The 24,811-nt window shown below is 38.1% G+C and overlaps 1 protein-coding gene across 1 annotated transcript in view; it reads right to left on the bottom strand.

Annotated features, from left to right (window-relative positions):
* The window catches only part of ATRNL1 (attractin like 1), an 810,828-nt gene extending 790,003 nt beyond the window's left edge, over positions 1-20,825 (bottom strand). The window contains exon 1 of the mRNA XM_044240595.1: positions 20,473-20,825. Coding sequence (XP_044096530.1) covers positions 20,473-20,771 — 299 coding nt within the window. The 5' untranslated portion in view covers positions 20,772-20,825. The remainder of the gene's footprint in view (positions 1-20,472) is intronic.
* Positions 20,826-24,811: the final 3,986 nt, after the last annotated feature.

Below are 24,811 nucleotides of genomic sequence, written 5' to 3'. Positions count from 1 at the left end.
TATGCAAACAAAAACAGAAACAAAAACAAAAAATCTAAAGAGGGAGATGCTTCTAATCCTAGCCTTATCACATCACAAAAATTAACAAAAAAATTACCAAGCAGACAAAGAAACAAAGTATGGCCCATCCGCAGAGGTTTTCAGAAACTGTACCCACAGAAACACACTGAACTTGCCACTTCTAATGTTGTTTCTACAATGTATTCTAAGTTTCAAACAACTGATGTATTTTTTATTGTGGCGCTCCTGTTCATGAATTGAGAGCCATACTGACATGTTAATCTAGATCACAGCTCCACAATCTACTGCCCCATTGCCTGTTCGTGTAAATGAAGATTTGCTGGAATTCTACTACACACATTTGTCTATACATGTCTAAGATTGCTAACACACTACAAGAGCAGAGTTGAGCAGTGGCTACAGAGACCATCAGGCCTGCAAAGTCTAAAATATCTATTAACTGGCATTTTATAGAAAAAGTTTGCTAATCCCTGTCCAGATGCATGTCACATGCTTATATGTCTTCCAAGGTCTCATCTAGCTAAAACTGCCCAGTCTAGAGTGCATGATCAAATAAACACACTGGACTGTTAAGAAAACCAACAAAAACGTTAAACAAAACTAAAATTGATTTAATATAAATCAATTATATTGTTCTCTATCCTTGGTATGAATACAAAATTTGATTAAAACATCATAAAAATGAGAAAAAAAATCAGTAGTTTAAATGGTACAAAGTCTCTGAGATAATAAATCCTATTTATCAAAAAATATAGTTTTGGTATGCCTGGGTGGCTCAGCCAGTTAAGCATCTGTCTTCGGCTCAGGTCATGGTCCTAGGTCCTGGGATCAAGTCCCACATCCGGGTCCCTGCTCAGCAGGCTCCCTGCTTTTCCCTCTGCCTGCTGTTCCCCCTGCTTGTACACACTCTCTCTCTCTGACAAATAAATAAGTAAAATCTTTTTTAAAAATATATAGTTTTAGTGTTGACAATATACTCAAGGAATAACTGAATCCATTTGGGGAATCTTTATGCACAGTCACCACTGCAATCCATCCTCATAAGGACGTCTTTTTTAAAAGAACGTTTTTAATTAAAATATTGTTTAACAGTTTATACAGTTAAACAAAGTAAAGAGTACCTAAAGATTATATTCATTGGTATTAACTATTCTTTTTCCTTTCTGCACAGTCATTATTGTATTACACTGTTGAGCTTGCATTTCTTCTTTTTTCTTCACAGAGTATTCTCCACTTCTTTTTTTTTTTAAGATTTTACTTATTTATTTGACAGAGAGAGTGAGAGAGAGACAGAGCACAAGCAGGGGGAGTGGGTAAGGGAGAAGCAGGCTCCCCACTGAGCAGCGAGCCCAACGTGGGGCTTGATCCCAGAGCTGTGGGATCATGACCTGAGCTGAAGGCAGACACTCAACTGACTTAGCCACTCAGGCGCCCCTGTATCCTCCACTTCTAAGTGTGCCTTCTCCATCCATCCAACTCCTCATAAAAATTTAAGTGACCTCACCTGCTAGAGCAGTAGTCTTCAAACCTTAATTACATGCTCCCTTGTCAGTAAAAGTTTTTATTACATAACTCAAGTATATGTATATTTACCTGTAAATATACATGTACCATTTAAAATATTGTGTACTAGGGGCCCCTGGGTGGCTCAGTCAGTTAAGTGTCTGGCTCTTGATTTAAGCTCAGTTCTTGCACCACATTGGCCTCCACGCTAAGTGGGAATGAAGCCTACTTAAAAAAATTTAATTTAATTAAAATATATATTTTGTACTATAAAGTATAAATTTTAAAAATCAAAATTAAAAATAACATTACTAGAAATCCTAATATTTTCTTCCCATATTCCAGTAAATCATCTTGGGTACCATCCCACTTAACACCAATTTGAACAAATCATATCCTGGCCAAATAGGTATTACCCCGTGTAAGTACACTAACCAACCTGACTACAGTCGTTGACTGGCACTAGCACACACTAACAAAAATTCCTCTATTGACTGGCCTCAGTGGTAGCAAATAGTATGTGCTTCGTCAGCTCTCACATCTGGTGGAAGAGGAAGGAGCTGATTATACCACACCCTTTGCATGATTTGGGGTGAAAAATAATTGACTACTATTGGACTGCCACTGGAAGACCATTACCATTTCTCCTCCGGCAAATCAAACCTTCCTTTAAAATACTGCATTCCCACTGCATATCTTTCCCAGTCTCAACCAGGCTTCAAATAATTGCCAAGACCAAACAGTGCCTTCAGGATAGATGTTACTACGACCAGTATCAAAAAGGATTTCAGCATTTTAACCTTTTACCTGCTGTGTGTCAATACTTAACTGTGCATAAGTTATATTGGAATTGATAGCAGGCAATCGGGTACTCAGCAGTCTTTTGCTCAAATATTTGAACATCAGGTTGTTGGACAAATATTATAATTAGGCATTTACTTCAAGATTTCTGGCCCTGTTAAATATGCTTACTGTAAAGCTGACTTCATACTGAGTAAAGAAGCTACAGGCATAGGGGAAGATATTAAGTTACCAGGCAAGACACTTCGTTTTGAAAAAATTTGATTCAGTTGTACTTATTTATTTTTTACTGATTGTTAGAGAGAATATATTACTCATTCCTAATATTTCCATGGGGAGGGATTTTAATTAGAGTGACACTCTTCACCTCTCTGCCCTTATCTCACTCCTTCCTTCTTCCTCAATGGAGAAGGCGGGGCTTCTGATTGATTGGTAAGGTAAGGAGAAAAAACTGGGATGCTGAAAGCTGCACCGACTGCAGGCTGAGGGAATGCATTATGCTTACTTTCTTCCAAGCACTTAAGAGCCCTGTCCAGAAACATGGACCAGCAGTTGCTTACCTCTGGCTGCAGGTAAATTTAATTTTGAAGTGAAATATTAGATAGCCCATTATGGCCACACATGAATGAAAGTCATGTTCTCCAGAGGCGCCTGGGTGGCTCAGTTAGTTAAGCATCCAACTCCTGGTTTTGGCTCAGGTCGTGATTTCAGGCCTGTTATCAGGCTTTACACTCAGCACAGAGTCTGCTTAAGACTTTCTCTCCCTCGGCCTCTCCCCACTATGTGCACATGTGCATTCTCTCTCTCTCTCTCAAATAAATCAATCTTTAAATCAAAAAAAATCATGTTCTCCATATTAGCACCCATAAACCTGATAGTTTAACCATTAATGATCTGACTTCAAAGCCTATTTCTCAACTAATTCTGAACTCAAAAATTCTAACAATTATATTCCCAAATATGAGGATTCTAGCCTATTAAGCATTTTTTTTCCTCAGCATTGCCTTAAGTCACTGAGATGACTATACAACCCAAGCAATTTTTTTAGTCATACAGTCTCTTCCCCATTGTATCCTTCTTCTCAAATTCATCTGCTGTCTAATAATAAATAAGGACAACCTTTTTCCCTTCTGGCTAAACTGACTTCACATCTACTAATCATTTTTAAGCCTTAAGCTGTCTATATTTTTCCTATTCACTTTTAGGTGTTATATGGTTCAGCTGTCTTAAAGGTATAATCGTTACCTTTGGCTCAAGTAGTATTTCAGAATGAAATGAATGGTGTGAATGAATAGTATCCTGTGGATCAAATAGGGCCAAATAGATCAGATAGCTAAAATATCAAAGCATCTTCAAGAATCCAAATATTAATTAGTAAACTTATGCCAACCATTCAGTGTTAATTCCCATCATTCATGGCAGACCAAAGAGAGGAAGGAGAGGGAAGTAAACAAAGCATGATAAAAAACTAAACACACAAATCATCCTGCATTATTACTGCTGTTAAAAATAATAAAACTCAATTCACCATCATGCTTAAGGAAGTAATTTAATTTAATTTTCTGGTTAACTAAACAGTATGATTAACTGAAACTCAAGAATACCTTTTTTCAATGATTTGTTGCTAAATGTGTTCCTGAATCTGTTTCTTTTTATTGCTTTGTTAACAAATTGCCACAAACATAGAAGCTTCAAACAACATACCTTTATTATTTCACAGTTCTATAAGTCAGAAGTCCCTGTGGACTCAGATGAGCACTAGCTGAGCTAGACTCTTATCTAGAACCTTTTGAAAAGAATCCACTTCTAAACCCACTCAGCTTGTTGACAGAATTCAGTTCCTTGAGTTATAGGGCTGAGAGTCCCATTTCCTTGACAACTATTGGTCAAGGGATGCTCTCAGCTCCAGAGACCACTCTCCAGTCCTTTCCACATGTTCCCCACCATCTTCAAACCAGCAATGGTATGTCAAATTCTCTTTGTACCTCCAGTCTTTGACTTCCCCTTCTACTAGCAACCTGAGAAAACTGCTTTTAAAGGGCTATGTGACTTGATTAAGTCTACTCAAATAATCTCCCTTCAGCCTTATAACATAACTATGACAGTAATACCAGGGGACAAAGGTCAAGAGGGTCTTCTTAAAATTATGCTTACCACACTTACTATATTACTAAGTTTCTGAAGCTAATGTGTTTTCATAACTCAGGATGGTTAAATACCTCAGGAACATCATTATGAAAGTTAATTTTCATATATCTAAAGTATAAGATTAGTCTGATTTTATACTACCTATATAAAATACTCTGTAAATTATTTTTTAAGTCACAGATAAAAATATACTTATATAGTTTGACTTTCTCCCTAAGTAGACTACAGAAAAAATATATACACATAGTCATTCACTGATTCAAATATATTTATTAAATGGGGCAATATTCCTGGCATGGGGGATAAGAACAGTGAACTTTAAAAGATCTCTAAAGAGTAGATTAGTGGCAATCTAGTGCTAAGAAGTAGGGAAGAAAATAGAAAGTGACTGCTCAGGTTATTTTATGGAATAACAAAATGTTTTAAAGCTATGTTATGGTTTCACAACTCTAAGTATTTAAAAACATTAAATCGTGTACTTTAAACTGGTGAGACTTATGATATATAAATTATATCTCATGTTAATATAAAAAGTGGAGAAAAAACATGGTAAAAGAAACTGTCTTTGCCCTCCTGGACCTTACATTCCAGGCAATGCTGTCTAGGACCTCCTGCAATGATAGAACAGTTCTATATATTTACTGTTCAATATGGGAGCCACTCAGTACATGTAGCTATTGAGCCCTTGAGATATGGCCATTGCAACAAAGAAACTGACCCTTTAAAATTTAACTTTAACTACTTTTAATAGATATATGTGGCTAATAACTGCCAGAGTGGACAATATGGTTATAAAAGGGGAAAGACAATATACAAATAGCAAATAAAAGTAGAGTATGTAAAGTGATGATGCATACATAGAGGAATATGGACTATTCCCCATCACTCTGATATGTATTTATAGAAATACATCAGGTATATGTATGTATATACATAATATATAAATATATTTGTAATATATGTAAATATATATAAATGTACATTGTATCTATATGTTTCTATGTGTAATATAGATGTAAATGTTTGGGTTATTTGAGCAATTAAAAACAGGAAGAATCTTTTATCCTTGCTGTATAATCTTCCTAAGTGTTTTGAAAAAATATATTTAAAAACTACTTTTGAGACCATTCCATGTCTTGAAAAAATTAGTTTTCAAGCTATACATATAGGGTGACCATTATTTGACTTTCTTTCCTATGATACAATGATTCTTACCATTTGGAAATCTGAGATCACTTTTGAGAATTTTGTAAAAGCTAAACACCCCCTGCCTACAAAAACTCATATAAAAAATATATCAAAACATGGAAAATGCTCTTAGAGTTTCTACTCTTTTACGAGACACAGAGAATCAACTTGAGAGTTTTTAATGTACACAGTGCTTTAAAAAAAAAAATGTTTACATGTTTCCTATAAAAATACTAAGTATCTTCCCCTCCCCACTGGGAGAAAATGTGGAGGTAGTGTCCCTCAGTGATCTCTGCCATGCACTAAATAAGTGCCAGCAAGGAGGCGGCAGCCCTGATGCTCATCACTGGGGTTGCAGCAGCTGCAAAGATCCCGGGGTAGACCATCTCCACTCTGCACTACGTAAATGACAGCAGAGTCAGCACCCCTCATCCTCCTAACTAGAGAAGGGAAAGGGATTACACAAAGATGAAGATGATGAAAAGGGAGATCTTTCAAATCCATGTATGAAGTCCTGGGTACACCCTCAGGTAGTCCATATGTGGAACAGATCTCAACCAACAAAGCAAAAAAGTTTTAGAATTTAACTACGGTATGGAATATCACCTGCATTTCAGAATGGTCTCTTTGGAGCAGACAAACAGGGCAGAGCAGAATGGTACAACCAAGGCTTTGGAAACTAAACTGGCATTCGAATCTCAGCACAAAAATGGACAAGCACACTCCTCCATATATACCCAAGAAAAATGAAAACCTATGTCCACACAAAAATTTGGTACACAAAAATTCACAGCAGCATTATTCATAATAGTCAAAGGGTAGAAACAACTCAAACGTCCAATAATTGATAACTGAATGAACAAAATGTAGAATATCCATACAATGGAATATTATTCAGCAATAAAAAGGAATGGACACATGGTACATGAATGAAGCCTGAAAAAATGCTATGTGAAAGAAGCTCATGACATAAGACGGAACCATTATATGATCCCATTTATATAACATGTCCACAAGAGGCAAGTTCACAGAGACAGAAAGCAAATTAGTGGCTACCCGATTAGTGGAGTTGTTGAGTGGGAGAAATACAGAATGAGTGCTGATAGAAATGGGGTCTCTTTGTGCGATGATTAAAAAAATTTTTCAAAAATTAGATATGGTGATGGCTGCACCACTCTCTGAATATCCTAAAAACAACTGAGCCATTTAAAGTAGTGAATATTATGTTATATAAGTTACAACTAAATAAAGCTGTTATATTTAAAAAAAAAAAAGTGAAGGTCATGTAGGCAGAACCAGAACAAGTTGACTGCCTCCTAAAAAAGAATTTTTAAATAGGAATCAGAATTTCATACACAATACTCAAAATGTCCAGGATATAGTCCAAAATTACTTGCCATACCAAGAAACAAGAAAATCTCAACTCATCTGAAAAAGATAATCAGAAGTTACCATCGCTGCTCTAGTAAAGATGGTAGAATTATCTATCAAGAATCTTAAAGCAGCTATCAGAAAAATAATACAAGAAGAAGCTGCAGATACTTTCAAAACAAATATAGAAATACAGTTTCAAGCAAAGAAACAGAAGACATAAAGAATAAAATGGAAAATACAATAAAAGAAACTTTTTGTATCAGTTCACAAGATGGGCCCAATAACAGAATGGAGATAACAGAGGAAAGAATCAATGAACATAAAGATAGATAAATAAAAGTTATCCAACCTGAATAGAAAGAAAACAGACGGAATAGGGCTTTAGTGACCTAGAAGTCAGTAACAAAGATCTAATATTAGTCTCTTTGGGGTCAAAGGAAAGAAGAAAGAGTGTAGCTGAAAAAATGATAACAGAAAATCTTACAAATTCTGAAAAAGATATAAACCTGCAGAGCAATTAACAAGAAAAACTCAAAGAATTCCATACCCACACATAGCATAAGCAAATTTCTGAAAATTTAAAAGGAAAAAAAATAAGGAAAGCCAGAAGAAAACGACACATTAGCTAGAAAACAAGAATCTGAATCTATGACAATAGATTCGTCATCAGAAAACTTAAGAGTCACTGCTTTAAATATTCTAACTCTCAGGAAAAGAGATATAATAAAATTTGTATTCTAGGAAGCAAACTTTGGTAGCAATAAAGAAGAGAAGAGCAAAGGGGACATTAAAAGAAAAATTGAATTAAAGAGCTACTGCAACAACCCAGTAGAGAAAAATTCAAGACTTTACTAAAACAATGGCCATAGAGATGAAAAGGATGGCAAACCTTAAGAATGACAGCAATACATACACGTACAGATGGACTCTTAAAGGAGAAATTCTGTCTTTCCATTAAAAATGGCTGGGAAAAAGTACCCCTGCTACCAGAGTATGCAAGATGTCCCAAGTAACAGATTGCTGAAGATGAAAATCCCCTAATTCTGTGTATGAACCCACATAAGACCCAGAATCAATCTGAGCAGCCCATATGAGGAACAGACCCAAAAGCAGCTTAATGAATGATCTGAGAACTGAAATAAAACTAAAACACTGCACAAGTCTCAGAATAATCCCTGAGTGGCATGCGTGCATTCAGATCCAAAGGCTTTATATCCACTGCCCTCAGAAAGCATGACAGAGAATTTGCTACTTGAACCTAACTGATTTGTTGCTTACTAAATAAAAATAAACAAATAAATAGATAGATCAATAAATCAACATTCCCCAGAACATACAAGATCCATAACCTATGCAAAATAACCTTGATAATGTCCAGAATAAATCCAAAAATCACTCAACATACAAAGAACTAGGAAAATATACACAATTCTCAAGGAAAAAGATAATCAATGGATGTCCGAAAATCCTAAGATCCAAAAATTTGCATCATCAGACAGACATTAACTATTATAACTAGATACCACGAGACAAAGGTAAAGACAATAAAATGAAATGAAAAGAGAGACATTCTCATCAAAGAAAGAAAAATCATCAAAAAGAACAAAATGGAAAGGTTAAGAATGTAAAATACCACATCCTACATTTTAAACTGACTGGATGGGTTCGAAAGCAGAATGCAGATAACAGAGGCAATAGTCAGTGAAGCCAATGATAGTTCAAAAGAAATAACACAATCTGAAGAAAGAGAAAAGATTTAAAAAAGAAAGAAAAGGATCAGAACCTCAAGGACCTGTGTAGCTAAATCAAAAACCTAACATTAGTGTCACTGAAGTCCCAGAAGAAGAAACAAAAAAGACTACTGCAAATATATTAAAAGAAATAATGGTTTTTCTAAAATCCCATTTTGGTGAAAGACATAAATATAAATTCAAAAAGCTCAGTAAACCCTACCACTCATGGTAAATTTAAAGAAACCTACATCCAGATACATAATTTGAACTGCTTAAAACAAAAAATGTAGAAAAATCTTGAAATCAGCTAGAGAAAAAGAACATTATATACATAGGAGAAAAACAATTAGCATGACTGCAGACTTCCCATCAGAAACCATGAAAGGCCAGAAAAAATTGAGCAACCTGTTTTAAAATGCTGAAGGAAAAGAATTGAAAACCTAGGATTCTGTTCCTGTAAAAATATCCCTCACTAGGAATGCCTGAGTGGCTCAGTCAGTTAAGTGGCTGCCTTCAGCTCAGGTCATAATCCTAGTGTCCTGGGATCAAGTCCCACATAGGGCTCCTTTCTCGACGGGGAGCCCGTTTCTGCCTCTGCCTGCCTGTGCTCTCTCTCTCTGACAAATTAAAAAAAAAAAAAAAAAATCCCTCACTAAACAAGGCAAAATAAAGGTATTGTTAGGTCAAAAAAATTTTTAAGAAAATACATCAGCAACAGTCATGTTTGAAAAGAAATGGACCCCCCCAAGAAAGTGGTTCACACTAAAGGGAAATGACCCTAAAAGGAAATTTCTCTAGCGATAAGCAAAGAGCAAAAGAAAGAGAAGATATCTGAGAAAATATAAAAGACAATTTTTCTCCTCTTAAGTTCTTTAAAATATGTATATTGCTGAAAGCAAAATTTATAACTTTATCTAATAGGGTTTGCCATACAAGTAGATGTGATGTATATGACAATTATAGCAAAGGTCAGTGGAGATAGATAAATGGACAAATAGAGTTCTAAAACTTATTACCTGAAGAAAAATAATATTAACTCTGAATAGATTATAAAAAGTTAGGTATGCATACTGTAATTACTAACATACTAGCACAACCACTAAAACATAATATGAAGACATATACCTAAAATAAGTCAGAAAAACAATTATAATATGGCTTCATTCATAAGTGGAACATAAAGAACAGTGCAGAGGACAATAGGGAAAGGGAGGGAAAACTGAATGGGAAGAAATCAGAGAGGGAGACAAACCAGGAGAGACTCTTAACTCCAGGAAACAAACTGAGGATTGTAGAAAGGGAGTTGGGTGGGGGGATGGGGTAGCTGGGTAATGAGCTTTAAGGAGGGCACATGATGTGATGAGCGCTGGGTGTTATACACAACTAATGAATCACTGAAAATTACACCAAAAATAATGATGTATTATATGTTGGCTAATTGAACTTAAATTTTTTTAAAAAGACATATACCTAAAGGGCCAACACTAAATTAAAATAGAATGCCAAAATATATCCAAATACATTAAATGTAAAAAGCCTCAATAAACAGATAGAAAGAGATAACTAGATTGGATTGAAATACATATACATAATAGAGTAGCTATTAATATCAAAGAAGACTTGAAAGCAGAAACAATTACCAAAGAAAAAGAGGAAGAAAATGATACTATGATAAATGGGTCAACTCACCAAAAAACACAGCAGTTCTAATCGTATATGAACCCACAAAAAAACTTTGAAACACAGGCAAAACTGACAGAAGTGAAAGGAGACAGACAAATCCACAGTTACAGTTAGAGACTTCAACACCCCTCTCTCAGTAATCCACCGAACTAGACGGAATATTGTATGGATAAAGAATATGTGAACAATTACAACCAACATGACCTAACTGAGATTTCTATAACATTCCACTCAACAGAAGAATGTATATTCTTTTCAATTGCAAATGTAAAAATTCACCACAATACACCATATTTTTTTCCAGAAACAAGTCTCTTTTTTTGAGATTTTATTTATTTATTTGACAGAGACACAGCAAGAGAGGGAACATAAGCAGAGGGAGTGGGAGACGGAGAAGCAGGCCTCCCACAGAGCAGGGAGCCCAATGTGGGGCTCCATCCCAGGACACTGGGATCATGATCTGAGTCGAAGGTCATAACCAACTGAGCCATGCAGGTGCCCCCAGAAACAAGTCTTAATAAATTTATAACTAAAATCATACAAGGAATGTCCTTTGAACATAATGGACTTTAATTAGGAATAAGTAACAGAAAAATCTTTGGTAAATATCCAAATATTTGAAAGTTAAACAAAATTGTTCTACATAAGCCAAAGAGAAGGTCTAAAGGAAAATCAGAAAGTATATTGAACTGAATAAAAATGAAAGTACTACATATCAGTATGTGAGATGCAGCAAAGCAGTGCTTAGAAGAACACAAACAGCATTTAAAACCTTTCATTAGAAAGGAAGACACACCTCAAATTAACAATGTGAACTTTTCATCTTATGAAATTAGAATAAAAGAAAATTAACACCAAAGGAAGCAACAATCAATGAAACTGAAAATAACAACAAAAGAAAAAATAGCAGGAATCAATGAAACCAAACATATTCTTTGAAAAGATCAATAACACCAATAAATACCTAGCCAGACTAAGCAAGAAAAAAGAAAGAAAATGTAAACTACCAATATCAGAAATGGAAGAAATATTACTAAAGATGCCACAGACTTCAAAATCATAATAAGGGAACACTGTACAAATGTTATGCTCACAAATTTGAAAACTTGAAATGGACAATCTTTCTAAGACAATCTACCAAAATGCACTCAAAAAGAAACCAAGGAAATGAACGTCTTTACACCTAATTTAAAAACTAAATTCATAGTTGCAAGCCTTTCCACAAAGAAAAGGCCAGGATCTTTCTTTGGTCCATCTGAGCATTAAGGAGGGCACATGATGTGATGAACACTGGGTATTACACAAAACTAAATGATGATGAATTTTACTGACATTGATGAAAAAAAGTAATACCAATTCTACATAAATTCTTCCAGAAAAAAGAAGAAAGGCACTTCTAATTCATTTTATAGGGCATGATAAGAAATCAAACAAAATTATTATGACAAGAAAATCAAACCCATTACAAGAAAAGAAAATTATAAAGTACTATTCTTTGAGAACAAAGAAGCAAAAATCCTCAACAAAATAACAGCAAATCAAATAAGCTACTGAAACTAAGTGGGTTTAGCAACATTGCAGGCAAGATACAAATTCAATATACAAAAATCAATTCTATTTCCACATAATAAAGATGAACAAATAGAAAGTGAAATTAAAAGAAACAGTATCAACTACAATAGCTTCAAAGAACATAAACTAGGTATAAATCTAACAAAATACATGTAGGATCTATATATATCCCTACAAAATACTTATGCATGAAATCCATGAAAACCTAAACAAATGAAGAAATATATCATGTCAATGGACTGGAGAAGTCAGTATTGTTTAGATGTCAGTTCTTCCTAAAATGATCTCAAGTCAACACAATACCACCTAAAATCTCAGTGTTTGAACTGATAAACTGATAAACAGATTCTAAAATGTGAAAAAGCAAATGAATTAGAATAACTAAATGAATTCTCAATAATAAAAATACTTAAAGGAATCTCTCTATCTAATTTCAAGACTTACTACAAAGCTACAATAGTCAAAAAAGAGACTCTCAAAAAGACAGACATATGGACCAAAGAAACAGAAGTGAATCAAGATAAAATTTAGAGATAGACTTACCCAAGTGATTTTCAACAAAGGTACAAAGACACGAAAAAAAAAGATCATCTTTTCAATAGTCATCTCATAATGATAAAAGGGGTCAATTTATCAAGAAGATATAAAATTTCATACACTTAAAAACAGGGCTTGAAAATAAATGAAGCAAAACAGATAAGACTGCAGGGAGAAATAGATAAATGCAAAATTATAATTCAAGATTTTAATACCTCTCTCTCAATAACTAATAGAAGTAGACAGAAAATCAGAAAGGTTTTAGAAAATGAACAAAACCACAAATCGACTCAAGCTAACTTAAATTTATAGAATATTCTACCCATTACACACATTCTTTTCACAAACACAAGGAATGCTTCCCAAGATGGGCAATATTCTGGCCAATAAATTTTAACAAATTCTATATATATTATATAAATTGAACTTGTAGTTGAATATACTAAGTCAAATAAATTTATATTAATTAAATTGAATCTGGAGTTAAAGAAAATTCCAGGCCTCAAGGGCTTCAGTGGTGAATTCTACCAAACACATAATGAAAAAATAATGCCAATTCAACACAAACTCTTCCAGCAAAGTAAACAGGAAGGTCCCAACTCATTCTGTGAGGCTGGCATTACACTGATTCTAAAACTGTGCAAAGACATTATAAGAACACTACAGACCAATATCCTTCATGAACATATACACAAAAATTCTAAGCAAAATTTTAAATCGAATCCAAATAATATATAAAGAAAGAAAATATATCATTTCAGATGGTCCTCATCTCAGGAATGTAACATTAGTTCAACATTTAAAAACTAAGCAACAGAATTCATAATATCAATGAAAAATCAGAAAAATGATATGATGAACCCCAAACATGCAGAAAACACAATCCAATATCTCCAATAGACTCTTATCAAACTAGGAACAGAAGGAAGCATCCTCAATGTGATAAAAGGGATTTATAAAAATCTTATAGAAACATTACACTTAGCTTAAAGATTAAAATATTGTCCCCCTAAATCATGAATAGCATATAGCTGACCACTCTCATCCCATGTATAGATCACAGCAATGGAGGTTCCAGCCAGTGAAATAAGGCAAGAAAAAGAAAAGGCACCAAGATTGTAAAGAAAGGAGCAAAGGTATTTTTATATGCAAACAACACAATTATCTATTTGGAAAATCATAAGGAATTTACAGAAATCTATAATTAATGGTTTAGCAAGATTGAAAGGTATAAGATTAATAAAAACAGTTGTATTTTTATATAATAGCAACAATCAGAAATCAAAACTAAAAAGGATATAATCAAAAAAAGTGAAATATTTAAGGAAAAATCTGATAAGCACTGTGAAACCTGTTCACTGAAAATTTTTAAAGACTGCTGAGAGATTTAAAAAGACCTAAACAGGGGTGCCAGGTGGCTCAGTTGTTAAGCATCTGCCTTTGGCTCAGGTGATGATTCCAGGTTCCTTGGATCATGCCCCACATCGGGCTCCCTGCTCAGCGGGAAGCTTGCTTCTCCCTCTCCCACTCCCCCTGCTTGTGTTCCCTCTGTCACTGTGTCTCTCTCTGTCAAATAAATAAATAAAAATCTTTTTTAATAAATAAATAAAAAGACCTAAACAAAAGGAGATATACCAGGTTCAGGAGTCAGAAAACTCAGTGTTAATAAGGCATCAACTGTCCCCCAAATTCATCTACAGCTTCAACACAATCCAAAGTAAAATCCCAGCAGGCTTTTTTTTGTAGAAATTGGCAAGCTGATTCTGAAATTCATATGGAAATGCAAAGAACCAGAATAACCAAGTAATAGAATAACCAGAATAATTTTAAAAAGAACAAAATTAAAGGACTTACCACTTGCTGACATGAAGACTTAGAAAGCTACAATAATCAAGAGGTTATTGTCTTGATGTACAAATAGACAGAAATCAATGGAACAGAGAATTCAGAAATGTGAACAACTGAGTTTGGCAAAGATACAAAATGACTTCTCAGAGAAAGGAGAGTCTTTCTGTTTTTTTTTTTAAGATTTTATTTATTTATTTTAGAGACAGAGAGAGTGGGCAATGGGCAGAGGAAGAGGGACAGAGAGAATCCCAAGCAGACTCCATGCTGAGCAGAAGAGCTCAGTGTGGGGCTCAATCCCAGCACCCTGAGATCAAGACCTGAGCTGAAATCAAGAGTCAGACACTTAACCAACTGAGCCACCATAGGCCCCAAGAATAGTGTTTTTAAAGATTTTATTTATTTATTTGACAGACAGAGATCACAAGCAGGCAGACAGGCAGGCAGAGAGAGGGAGAGGAGGAAGCAGCCTCCCTGCAGAGCAGAGAGCCCGATGCGGGACTCGATCCCAGGACCCTGAGATCATGACCTGAGCCGAAGGCAGCGGCTTAACCCACTGAGCCACCAAATGGCCCTGAAGACTGAATTTCTACATGCTGAAGAAAAAGAAAAGAACTGAGATCCATAGAGACCCATACCTCTTACATATACAGAAATTAACTCAAAATGAACTATAAACCTACATGTAAAATCTAAAACTACAAAACTTCTAGAAAAAAAATTAAAGAGAAATTATGACTTAAGCCAAGATTTCTTAGATCCGAAACCAAAAGTAAATTTCATAAAAGAAAAAGATAAACTGAAGTTCATCAAATTTAAAAGTTGTGTTCTTTGAAAACGCTGTTCAGAGAATGAAAACCCCAGCCTGGGAAAAAGCATTTGCAAATGATGTATCTGAAAAGGAACTAGTATCCAGACATGTAAAGAACCCATAAAAATGAATAGTAAGAAAAAAAAAATCTTTTTTCTAATGTGCAAAAGATCTTTTTTTTTTTTAAGATTTTATTTATTTATTTGACAGACAGAGATCACAAGCAGGCAGAGAGGCAGGCACAGAAAGGAGGAAGCAGGCTCCATCCTGGGCAGAGAGCCCGATGCAGGCTCAATCCCAGGACCCTGAGATCACAACCTGAGCCGAAGGCAGAGAGGCTTTAACTCACTGAGCCACCCAGGTGCTCCAAGATCATCTTTTTTTTTAAGATTTTATTTATTTATTTGACAGAGACAAAGCAAGAAAGGGAACACAAGCAGGGGGAATGGGAGAGGGAGAATTAGGCTTCCCACTGAGCAGGGAGTCCAATGCAGGGCTCCATCCTAGGACCCTGGGTTCATAACCTGAGCTGAAGGCAGACAGCGAATGACTGAGCCACCCAGGCGCCCCAGTGTGCAAAAGTTCTGAACAAATACCTCACCACAAAGATATGCAGATGGCAAATAAGCACATGACAAAATGATCAACATCATCTCATTAGAGAAATGCAAATTAAAACCACAATGAGATACTACTACATACCACATAGAAAAGTTGTAAGGCCCGGGATGGGCTCCATGTTCAGCTAGGGGTCCACTTGACCCTCTCCTGCTGCCCCTCTCCCACACCCACCAGATCCTGCTCTCCCTCTTCCCCTTCCCAGCTCATGCTCGTTCTGTCTCTCAAATAAATAAATAAATAAAATCTTTGAAAATCATGTTACTCCACGTAACTTACTTTATCAATTTAGGTCTTAGAAATACTCTAATTTTAAATTTCTACTCTGTAATTGTTTTAATAACATAAAAAGAACCCATGGATATAATTACATATTATAATCTTATTCTCCCCTTTTCTTAAAAGATTTTATTAATTTATTTATTTGACAGAGAAAGAAAGAGAGGGGGAATACAGCAGGGGCAGAGGGAGAGGCATGCTTCCCACTGAGCAGGGAGCCTGATGTGAGACTCGATTCCAAGACCCTGGGATCATGACCTGAGCCAAAGGCAGATGCTTACCAACCTAGCCACCCAGGTGCCCCTATAATCCTAGTTTAAATAAAGAAGACTGGAGCACCTGGATGGCTCAGTGGGTTAAGCAACAGGCTCTTCACTGAAGCTCAGGTCAAGATCTCAGTATGATGAGATCAAGCCCCAAGATGGGCTCCTTGCTGGGCGTACAGCCCACTTATGATTCTCTCTTTCGGGTTGGCTGGGTGGCTCAGTGGATTAAGCATCTTCCTTCTGCTCACGTCATGATCCCAGGGTCCCTGATCAGCAGGGAGTCTGCTTCTGCTTCTCCCTTTGCCCCTCCCCACCCACCACAACACCAGCTAGCTCCTGCTCTCTATCAGATAAATAAAACCTTCAAAAAAAAAAAAAATATTCTATCACCCCCTCTTTCTCTGTCCCCACCCCGACACACTCTTTCTCTCCTGCTAAAAAAAATTAATCAATTAAAATAAAATAAATAAGACTGTTACAGAAGGGGGTGGGGAGAGGATGGGTTAGATCGGTGATGGAATGAGTACCCTGGTGTTATATGGAAGTGTTAAATCACTGTATTATACACCTGAAATTAATACTGCACTGTATGTTAATGAACTAGAATTTAAATAAAAACTTTTAAAAATTTATGGGTAAAAACATTAAAATTTTAAATGAAAAAATACAGACTAGAGGTCAGGGAGCATTCAGGGCAACTTTATAGTTACTGACAGTTTTCCTAGTCTTAATAGAAAGGATTGAAATGTGTGTTTTCTTACCAAAAGCTAAGGAAACATATTTACATATTTAACCCTGCCCCTTTCTGTGTATAATAGCAATGAAGTTCCTCATTATTATATCCCCATTTTCGGGCTGTCAGAAGAAATAGAATACTTCCATTATATATGCGAGAATTTCGGTATCCACATTTGACTAATCTAAGAGATTAAAAAAAATCTATATACACATTAAACATATAATAAGATGTAAAAATGATTTAGAAAAATATTCAATAAAAATTTTAATAAATTTACATTTTAGAAATTGTTCACAATATGAGATATTTTCCAATCTCAGATCATTAATGTAGTTTATTTTGCTTACAAACTAGAAGTCATAGTTTCCTATGTCACATTAGCAAGAAAATGTCCAAGTCTGAACACAAAATATAAATTTATATAAATATAAATCTCACTCTACAGAAATAATTCTAAAGACCTAGTTTCTAAAAAAGAATGTCATTCACTTAAATAAAGTTCATAGTAAAATGTTTTCTAGTCTAATGTTATACTAGCCTAATTCAAGTAAATAGAATCCAAGTTAGCATATATTATATCCTTAATTCTTCTATTTCATATTGGCACTGTCCTTTCTGATTCTCAGTCCCAAATCCTTCAGTCTAGTTTTAGCCAAAGATAAGTATTCATTTTTACCTATGTGAGAAATGGCTTGTAATTCTGAGTGTTTTGTTCTTTAAATAGAAACTGAAGATGGAAATCAGTGCTAAGAAAACTAAAGTACCACTTTTGATACCATATTTGCTTCTGCATTCCCCCACCCACCTACCATCAATCTTACATTCTAAAGAACCATTTGAAGAATTCTCTTATTCCCTAGTGAAATCCCCACGGTAGGAAAAAAACTAAGTTACCATGGAACCAGCCAATTAACTTTGACACCTGCTTACCAAGATTGATCATTTTTTATATCTGTTTGCTAGGTTGCTATCCTTCAGCTTAGTAAAAGATTTTCAAGATAATTAATGAAGTGAAAATTTCCAGTTAGTCTTTCCCACTGTTATTCCTTCAACTGCTGAATAACAGAAGCCACCATCCTCAAATAAACCTTTTTTAGCTTAGCATATACTTTACCATGAAGAATTCTTTTCTTCTAAATTGATTCTTCCCTTTAACATTAAATACCACATTTTACCCCTAAGAGTATACATAAAACACGGAATAGTACCAGTTATATTTACTATAATTAATAGCCTGTATTCCACAGAGAAATGAAAAAGTACTTACCAATAGAGTACAATGAATCATAGGAAATAAGTTTCCAAGGAAATGATTTATATTCAATGAGTAATTCAGGGTTAACTGTTATTTAACTATATTTAAGAAGCTATTTCTATTTTACTCACTAATGTGTAAAGTTTATGAGCAGCATCTTATGTTATTAAGATAGTTTAACTTGATCTGTGATCTTTCCTACTAACTGAGACAGTATCTGCTAGCGAGGTTGCAGGCTGCTGATCTAGCTAGCTGATTAACAAGTTCCACTACCATAAAATGTAGAAAGGAGCCTCTCAAAATCATAGCAATCTCTGTCCTCTTTAGATAAATAGACCAAATCCACAAAAAGGCCAAAATCCCTAAATCACACATACAATGGGTTATCTTCCTACTTACAGAAAGACGTAAAAAATTGATGCAGCTTCATTCATTGTTGGCTGCCAGTTTATATGTTCAAAATTCTTGCTTGATAAAAAGGCTGGCTGTAATTGTCATAGCCAAAGTTTCAAAACACTTAAGTAAAAAAGGCTACCAACAAGCACAATTCAATAAGATATCTTTCCTTATCTTGAAACACTTTTTAAAACTTTTAATTAACACCTCTTTCAAATTAAAAAAAGTATCAAGAAACTACAGTATTATACTAATTTATTAGGAAGCAAGAAAACATTTCAGTCTATTGAAACAAATGAATTTCATGAAGCTTCATTTTAAGATTTCACTTCCAAAAACCACTGTAAATTAATTTAAATAGTAGGATCTACCTAAAATTTTAAAGTGCCCTTTTCACTTTTAAAGTGCCCTTACAGTTTCACAAGTTTTAAGGGGCATGGTTTAAATTAGCAATAGTTTAAATAAATGGAAAATATGCTGCATTTAAAATTCTCAGGACATTTTCCTATAATCCATTAATAACGTGAACCATACTTCCTACCTTTGCCTTAAAGCCCGAGACACTTCACTTAGATTTTGCTATCATCCTGACAATAAATATCCGGAATCTACATAGTGTAATTCCAGAGCAGCAAAACAGCCAGCAAATTTCACAGTAACTATCTAGAAATCTAAGAAGTTGACTCAGTGACTGCTATCTGCAAATTGTCAGATGGCTACCTCAACTATCTTACTTGCTGCTCCCCACAATTCACCCATTTCTTCTGTATCAGGCAGGAATGTAATAAACATCAGCCAATAGAGGGAGGGTACCCTTGCTGTTGTAAAGCAAACTCCTTACGGCCTTGAGCTTCAGAGAAAAACCAAAGTGATGCTCTCACACAACAGCTGATAGTGAAATAAACAGTTGGAAAAACCCATTACCTTCCCTGCATTAAAAAAGCCCACACAGTTCATCATTTTATGTTACCCAGAGTCACTCTTGTATTCCCAATCAAAACTGCCGTAGCAAATTCGACATAGTATATTGGCTAAAAGTAAACATTCTGGAGTTAAGCTAGTTGACTTGGAATAACTCTGCCCTTAGTACTGTGTAATCTTGGGCAAATGACTTAAATTCACTGCCTCGAGTTCTCTCTGTAAATCCCGCATAATCATCCTAGGAACTCACAGAGTTGTGGAGGGACAAATGAGATAATCCACGTCAGGCGCTGAACAGTGTTTGGCACAGAGTAAGCCCATCATAAACTCTTAGGATCACAATTATCATACTAAATAAACTAAAATGTTCGCGGTGGTTACCTCTAGAGAGGACCCGTAACTTTAACCTTTACACTTCTGCATTGTTTGAATGTTTCGCAGTGTTCAAGTATTTCATGAGTTACTTGCATTTTTTATTAAAAAACAGTGACCTAACAAAAATGGTGTTTGGCACCGTAACTGAGTATGGAAATAAATGCTCAAGAGCGAGGGACCCGAAGCCGCTGCGGACACCTGGACCATCACGAGGGCTTCGAGTGCCCGACGCGCAGGGCTCCGCGCGGCCGAGTGCCCCGGGCGCCCGGGTTGCAGGGGGGCGGCGCGCTGCGGGCGGTTCCCAGCCTCGGGACCCGAGGCCGCGTTGAGGGCGGGGGCGCAGAGGATGGGAGGGGGCACGACCCGTGCGGGGCAGGGCTGAGGTGCGGGGTCGCGAAGACACTTACTTGAACCTGCCCTGGCAGTGCTGGCACTGGTCCCCCACCCAGCCCGGGTCGCAGAGGCAGGTGGAGTTGACACAGCGGCCCGAGAAGCAGGAGCCGGTCCTCTCGCACGGCTTGGACTGGGACACCTGCGCGTAGAGGGCCAGGTAGAGGAAGCCATAGCACAGCAGCCAGCTGTTCCCGTCCAGCAGCCAGGAGGAGGCGCCACCGCCGCCGCCGCCGCCGCCCGCCGGCCGAGCCCTCCACAGCCCCGGGGCCGCCGGCTGCGGGGGGCCAATGCGGGCCCGGCCCCCCGGCTCCATCTTCTCGGGCGCCCCTGCCCGGCCGGGCTGCGCTCGCGGGCGCGGACAGCGATGCTCCAGGGAGGTGGGGGTGCAATTCGGCCGGAGAAAACCTCGCCGCCGCCGCCGCCGCCGCCGCCGCTTCTCCTCCTCCTCACCGGCGCCTGCCCCAGTCCCACTCCCCGGTCTGGAGGGACAGATCCCAGTCACCGTCGCCTCTGTTCGGCCCCCTGCAGTCGCACTCGGGCATCGCCTCTCGGTCTCTTGACCTTGTCCTCGGCAAATGGAGCCCACCGCCGCGGCGACCCGGGCCGGGCCGGAGGCGGAGAGCGGGCGGCGCGGGCGGCGCGGAGCGCTCCAGAGGGGACCTGCGGGAGGGGGAGGGGACACCGCGCGCGGCCCCGCCTCGCCCGCGGCTCGCGCCAACTGCCTGGGCTCCGGCCCCGCGCGCCGGGGAGGGTGGGGGCCCGCGGGAGCCCCGAGGTGGGCGCGCCCAACCCGGGAGGGGAATTCGGGGAGCGGGGCTCAGCTCCGCACCGCCAGGCCGGCGGCCAGCGGCCCCCCAGCAGCCATCTTCTCTCCTGTGCCGTCAGCCGGGCACCAGGGCTGCGGCTAGAGCCCGCGGTGCGTTAGGCCGCCTGCCCCCACTCGCGCGTGCCCACGCTCCCCCCCACAGGCCCTGCGCTGTGGTCTCGCCCCGCCCTGACAGGGACCGGGGACTCCCCCGCGCGCGCCCACCCGGCCCGGCCCGCGAGCTGAAGCGAGACTGGCCCCCCAGGTGTGGCCCGCGTGCCCGCGATGCCCTTCCCCTCGGCGCGCGGGGGGGACCGGGCCCCACTCGCGCCACGCGCCCCTTGAGCCCCACCAGCGAAAGAGCAGACCGGGCCGGCTTCGCAGCTTCAGCAAAAAAGCAGCCCTTCCCGTCGGCCGTCTACAGCTGCAAAAGTGCAGCGCTTTTCCCCCCCGCGTCTCCCCTTCCTCCGCCCCATCCTCCTGCCTATTTCTTCTTTTTTTCTTAGAAAAACTCCAACAACACACAAAGAGCTGAGCTTGTGCAGCAGGCAAAAGTCTTAAAGGCACCGCAGTCCGACACGCTGTGGGGTCCGCAAGAACTGGGAGGGGCGGGGTTTTAGGGGCCGCGAGGGTCGGGGAGCCGTGGCCGCGTGGGGACTTCTCCAAGGGGGAGCCATTTCTTGCGCCGAAATGATGACTCCCCCGCCCCCAACAAAGAGCTACAAGATTCTGAGCCCGGGGCGCACCACCCCTTCCCCGCGCTGCCTCGGAACCCCAGGTATCTCCCTTCTCTGCTTGTCAGTGTTTCCTCCTCCATCTGGGACAATATTCTGCCTTGAAAAATATTGCAACATCTGGGCTTTTTTTCAGAAGAGCAGAAACGATGCCCAGAAAAGAGCCGTTTTCCTTTTTCAGCGGCAATCTTTCCTCCTTTAGATGACTTTCCAAGATTTGATGGCATGTGCTGAAATTTTTGCTTTGTACTTTCGTGCCTTCTCTAAAAAGCCTATTTCAACCCTTGAGAAAGGAAGCCGAACACAAATTGCAGCCATGTATACTCGAGTTACAAGCAATGTAATGGGATCCCCACCAAAGAAGAGCAGACAGTGCGAAAAAGAATTTGAAATCTACCGAAGACATTTCTGACAGCTAAAGGAGAAAAAGTTTTAGTTGTAACCACACGGTCGTTATTGTTAAGATTCAACTCGTGTTTATTTCGGGCATAATGTACCCACGTCATCTCTTTTAATCTCTTTTATCCCCACTTTGCAGATGAAATCCTCCATTAACCCCATTTTGCAGATGAGGATATAGAGACTGGGAAATGTTGAAAGATTTGTCAATGACAGGTTGGGGGTAAGTAATGAATCGAGCTTTATATACAAGTCCTGTGACTTCCGTCAGTTCCGTGTCTTTTTCCATTAGTTACCAAGCTATTTCTATTAGCAGTTGCTTTGTTCTACTTTGGTGAATAAAATGTGTTGGCTTGGTTTGCAAATACCTCAGCAGTGACTTAAGAAGGGAAAACAAAGGTCCAGAAAGAGGTGGCTCCTTTGAAAGGAAAAGGGAGAAAAAAGAAAACCATGGTTTTCATTAATATAACAAAGAAATCACAATTCCCCCATAATATCAGTACTAGAAATGTCATCTTCAAACCTGAAAATGAGGACAGCCCCTTCTACATCAGGATGCTCCTTAGAGACTACCTGGGATGAAGGAAGAAAAAGAGGAGAACATTCTAGGGGGGTGGAAAAAAAAAAACAAAAGGAGGATATTGTTCTGGATTATACTGTTTAATTTCCATGACTATAAAATCCAGAACTCTTTCTAGTAGTAGCCATACATGAACAATCTCTCCTGCCTTCTCCATTCTTCTCTCATGCCAGCCAAAGTTTAAAGTGAACCACATCCTTCTCACATCCATGTAGAGTTGCTTTCAGAAATGTGGAAGGTAGCCAAGCTCTTAAAACAGTCAGTGAGTGTGAAGGTAACTCAAAGGGTACACGGGAGCCCGTTTAACAAGAGAGATCACTGCTCAGCCACATGCTCACTGTAGCCTATATTCAAGCAAAGGATTTGTCCATTAAAAATATATATCTTTTAATCTTGTAACCACTATAATCAGCTCAGTACTTCACGTTACTGAAGAACATGCAGCCCCACAGTCTTCCTCTCAACTTTGCCTTTAGAATCAAGCTGAATATACTAAATCTATATAAAATTACTCTCACAAGGATCTCATAGGATTACCGTTTGCTCTATATTTGATTTTTTTTCTTTCATACTCTTTTAAAAGTCAACATTTACTGAGTAAACTATTACGAATTTAAGGAAGAGGAAACAAAGATAAATAAACATGAGGTTCACCCCTGGATAAGCTTATCTATTGTCTATTAGGTTCAGTAGACCGGGAATTCCTTATACAGTTAAGGGTCATATAGTTTACAGATGTAGACACAGAAACTTAAATGATTTACAACAGTCACACAAAAAGTCAGTGATAAAACTTGCCTAGAATCTGGACTAATGTTTCAGTGTCTTCTATGATCAAGAAATTTTAAAGCTCCAACATGGTTATCTCTTTTTTCTAAAAAAAAGTAGAGTCAGCATTCTAGTAGTGCTATCCGACACTATAATAACTCACAGTATTGGTAATAGCAGTCATAAATCCAGCAGAAAGGTGAAAATCTACTCCAAAGAGGTAGTAGAGGGAAAATCAGTTTTACTGAAGTAGGATGAAACTGTTATGATTGGAATTATCTATTACAATTTCTCCAAGGGAAAGAGATAAGAAAAATATATTTGTTTTCTCTACAATTAGCCGTATATCAGGACCTTCAGATATTTGGGGAATGTGTTTCATTTCCATTCATACCACTTAAGAGTGGTACTATAAAATGATGGGCAAGAAGCTAAGACTTCACGTTGCCAAACTGAAGGAAATGCGCATGATTTTTTAAAGAAGAACAAGAGAAATGACAGTTCCACTGATCTTTTGACTGCAGCTCAAAAAGTAAAAGATCCTATTTGGGCTAATGAGCCAAAGCAGCCCCTTCTCAGTTGCTTGACTGAAGAATGATCTCTATTGTTCACCGTTTGGCTCATATGAGGCTTCTGAAAGCAGCTAAGATAATGAGAGTTGCAGATAGCCTGGTTACAAGAGCCACAAGTTTGTTCGTTCAAATGTATCCTTAGTATAATTGGGACTGTATTTTTAAGACACTGATGGAACATGAATGGTCTGTGATATTAGATAGTAAAGAAAAAATCAACTTTAGTTACTTACCAAAAATTATTGATGGTATTAAAAATATTCATGTGGCTATGTGCTGAAATACCAACCTTCTCCCCACCAAAATCTAACACTCTGCTTTTCTCTTGGATTCCATCAGTTTCTCTTGCCGTCACACTTGCAAACACACACATACACTCTGATCCTGCCAATTTTTCTACTTAACACATTTCAAACATATTGTTATAAGTAAATTCAAGGAAATAACTCCAAAGATTCTAAATTCTCAATGCAGGGCTATTACATTTCTTTTAAC

Source organism: Neovison vison, chromosome 2 (assembly GCF_020171115.1).
Source record: "Neovison vison isolate M4711 chromosome 2, ASM_NN_V1, whole genome shotgun sequence".
NCBI classification, from domain to species: domain Eukaryota; kingdom Metazoa; phylum Chordata; class Mammalia; order Carnivora; family Mustelidae; genus Neogale; species Neogale vison.
Note: the sequence above shows the minus strand (reverse complement) of the source record. Positions and strands in the feature narration are given on the sequence as shown.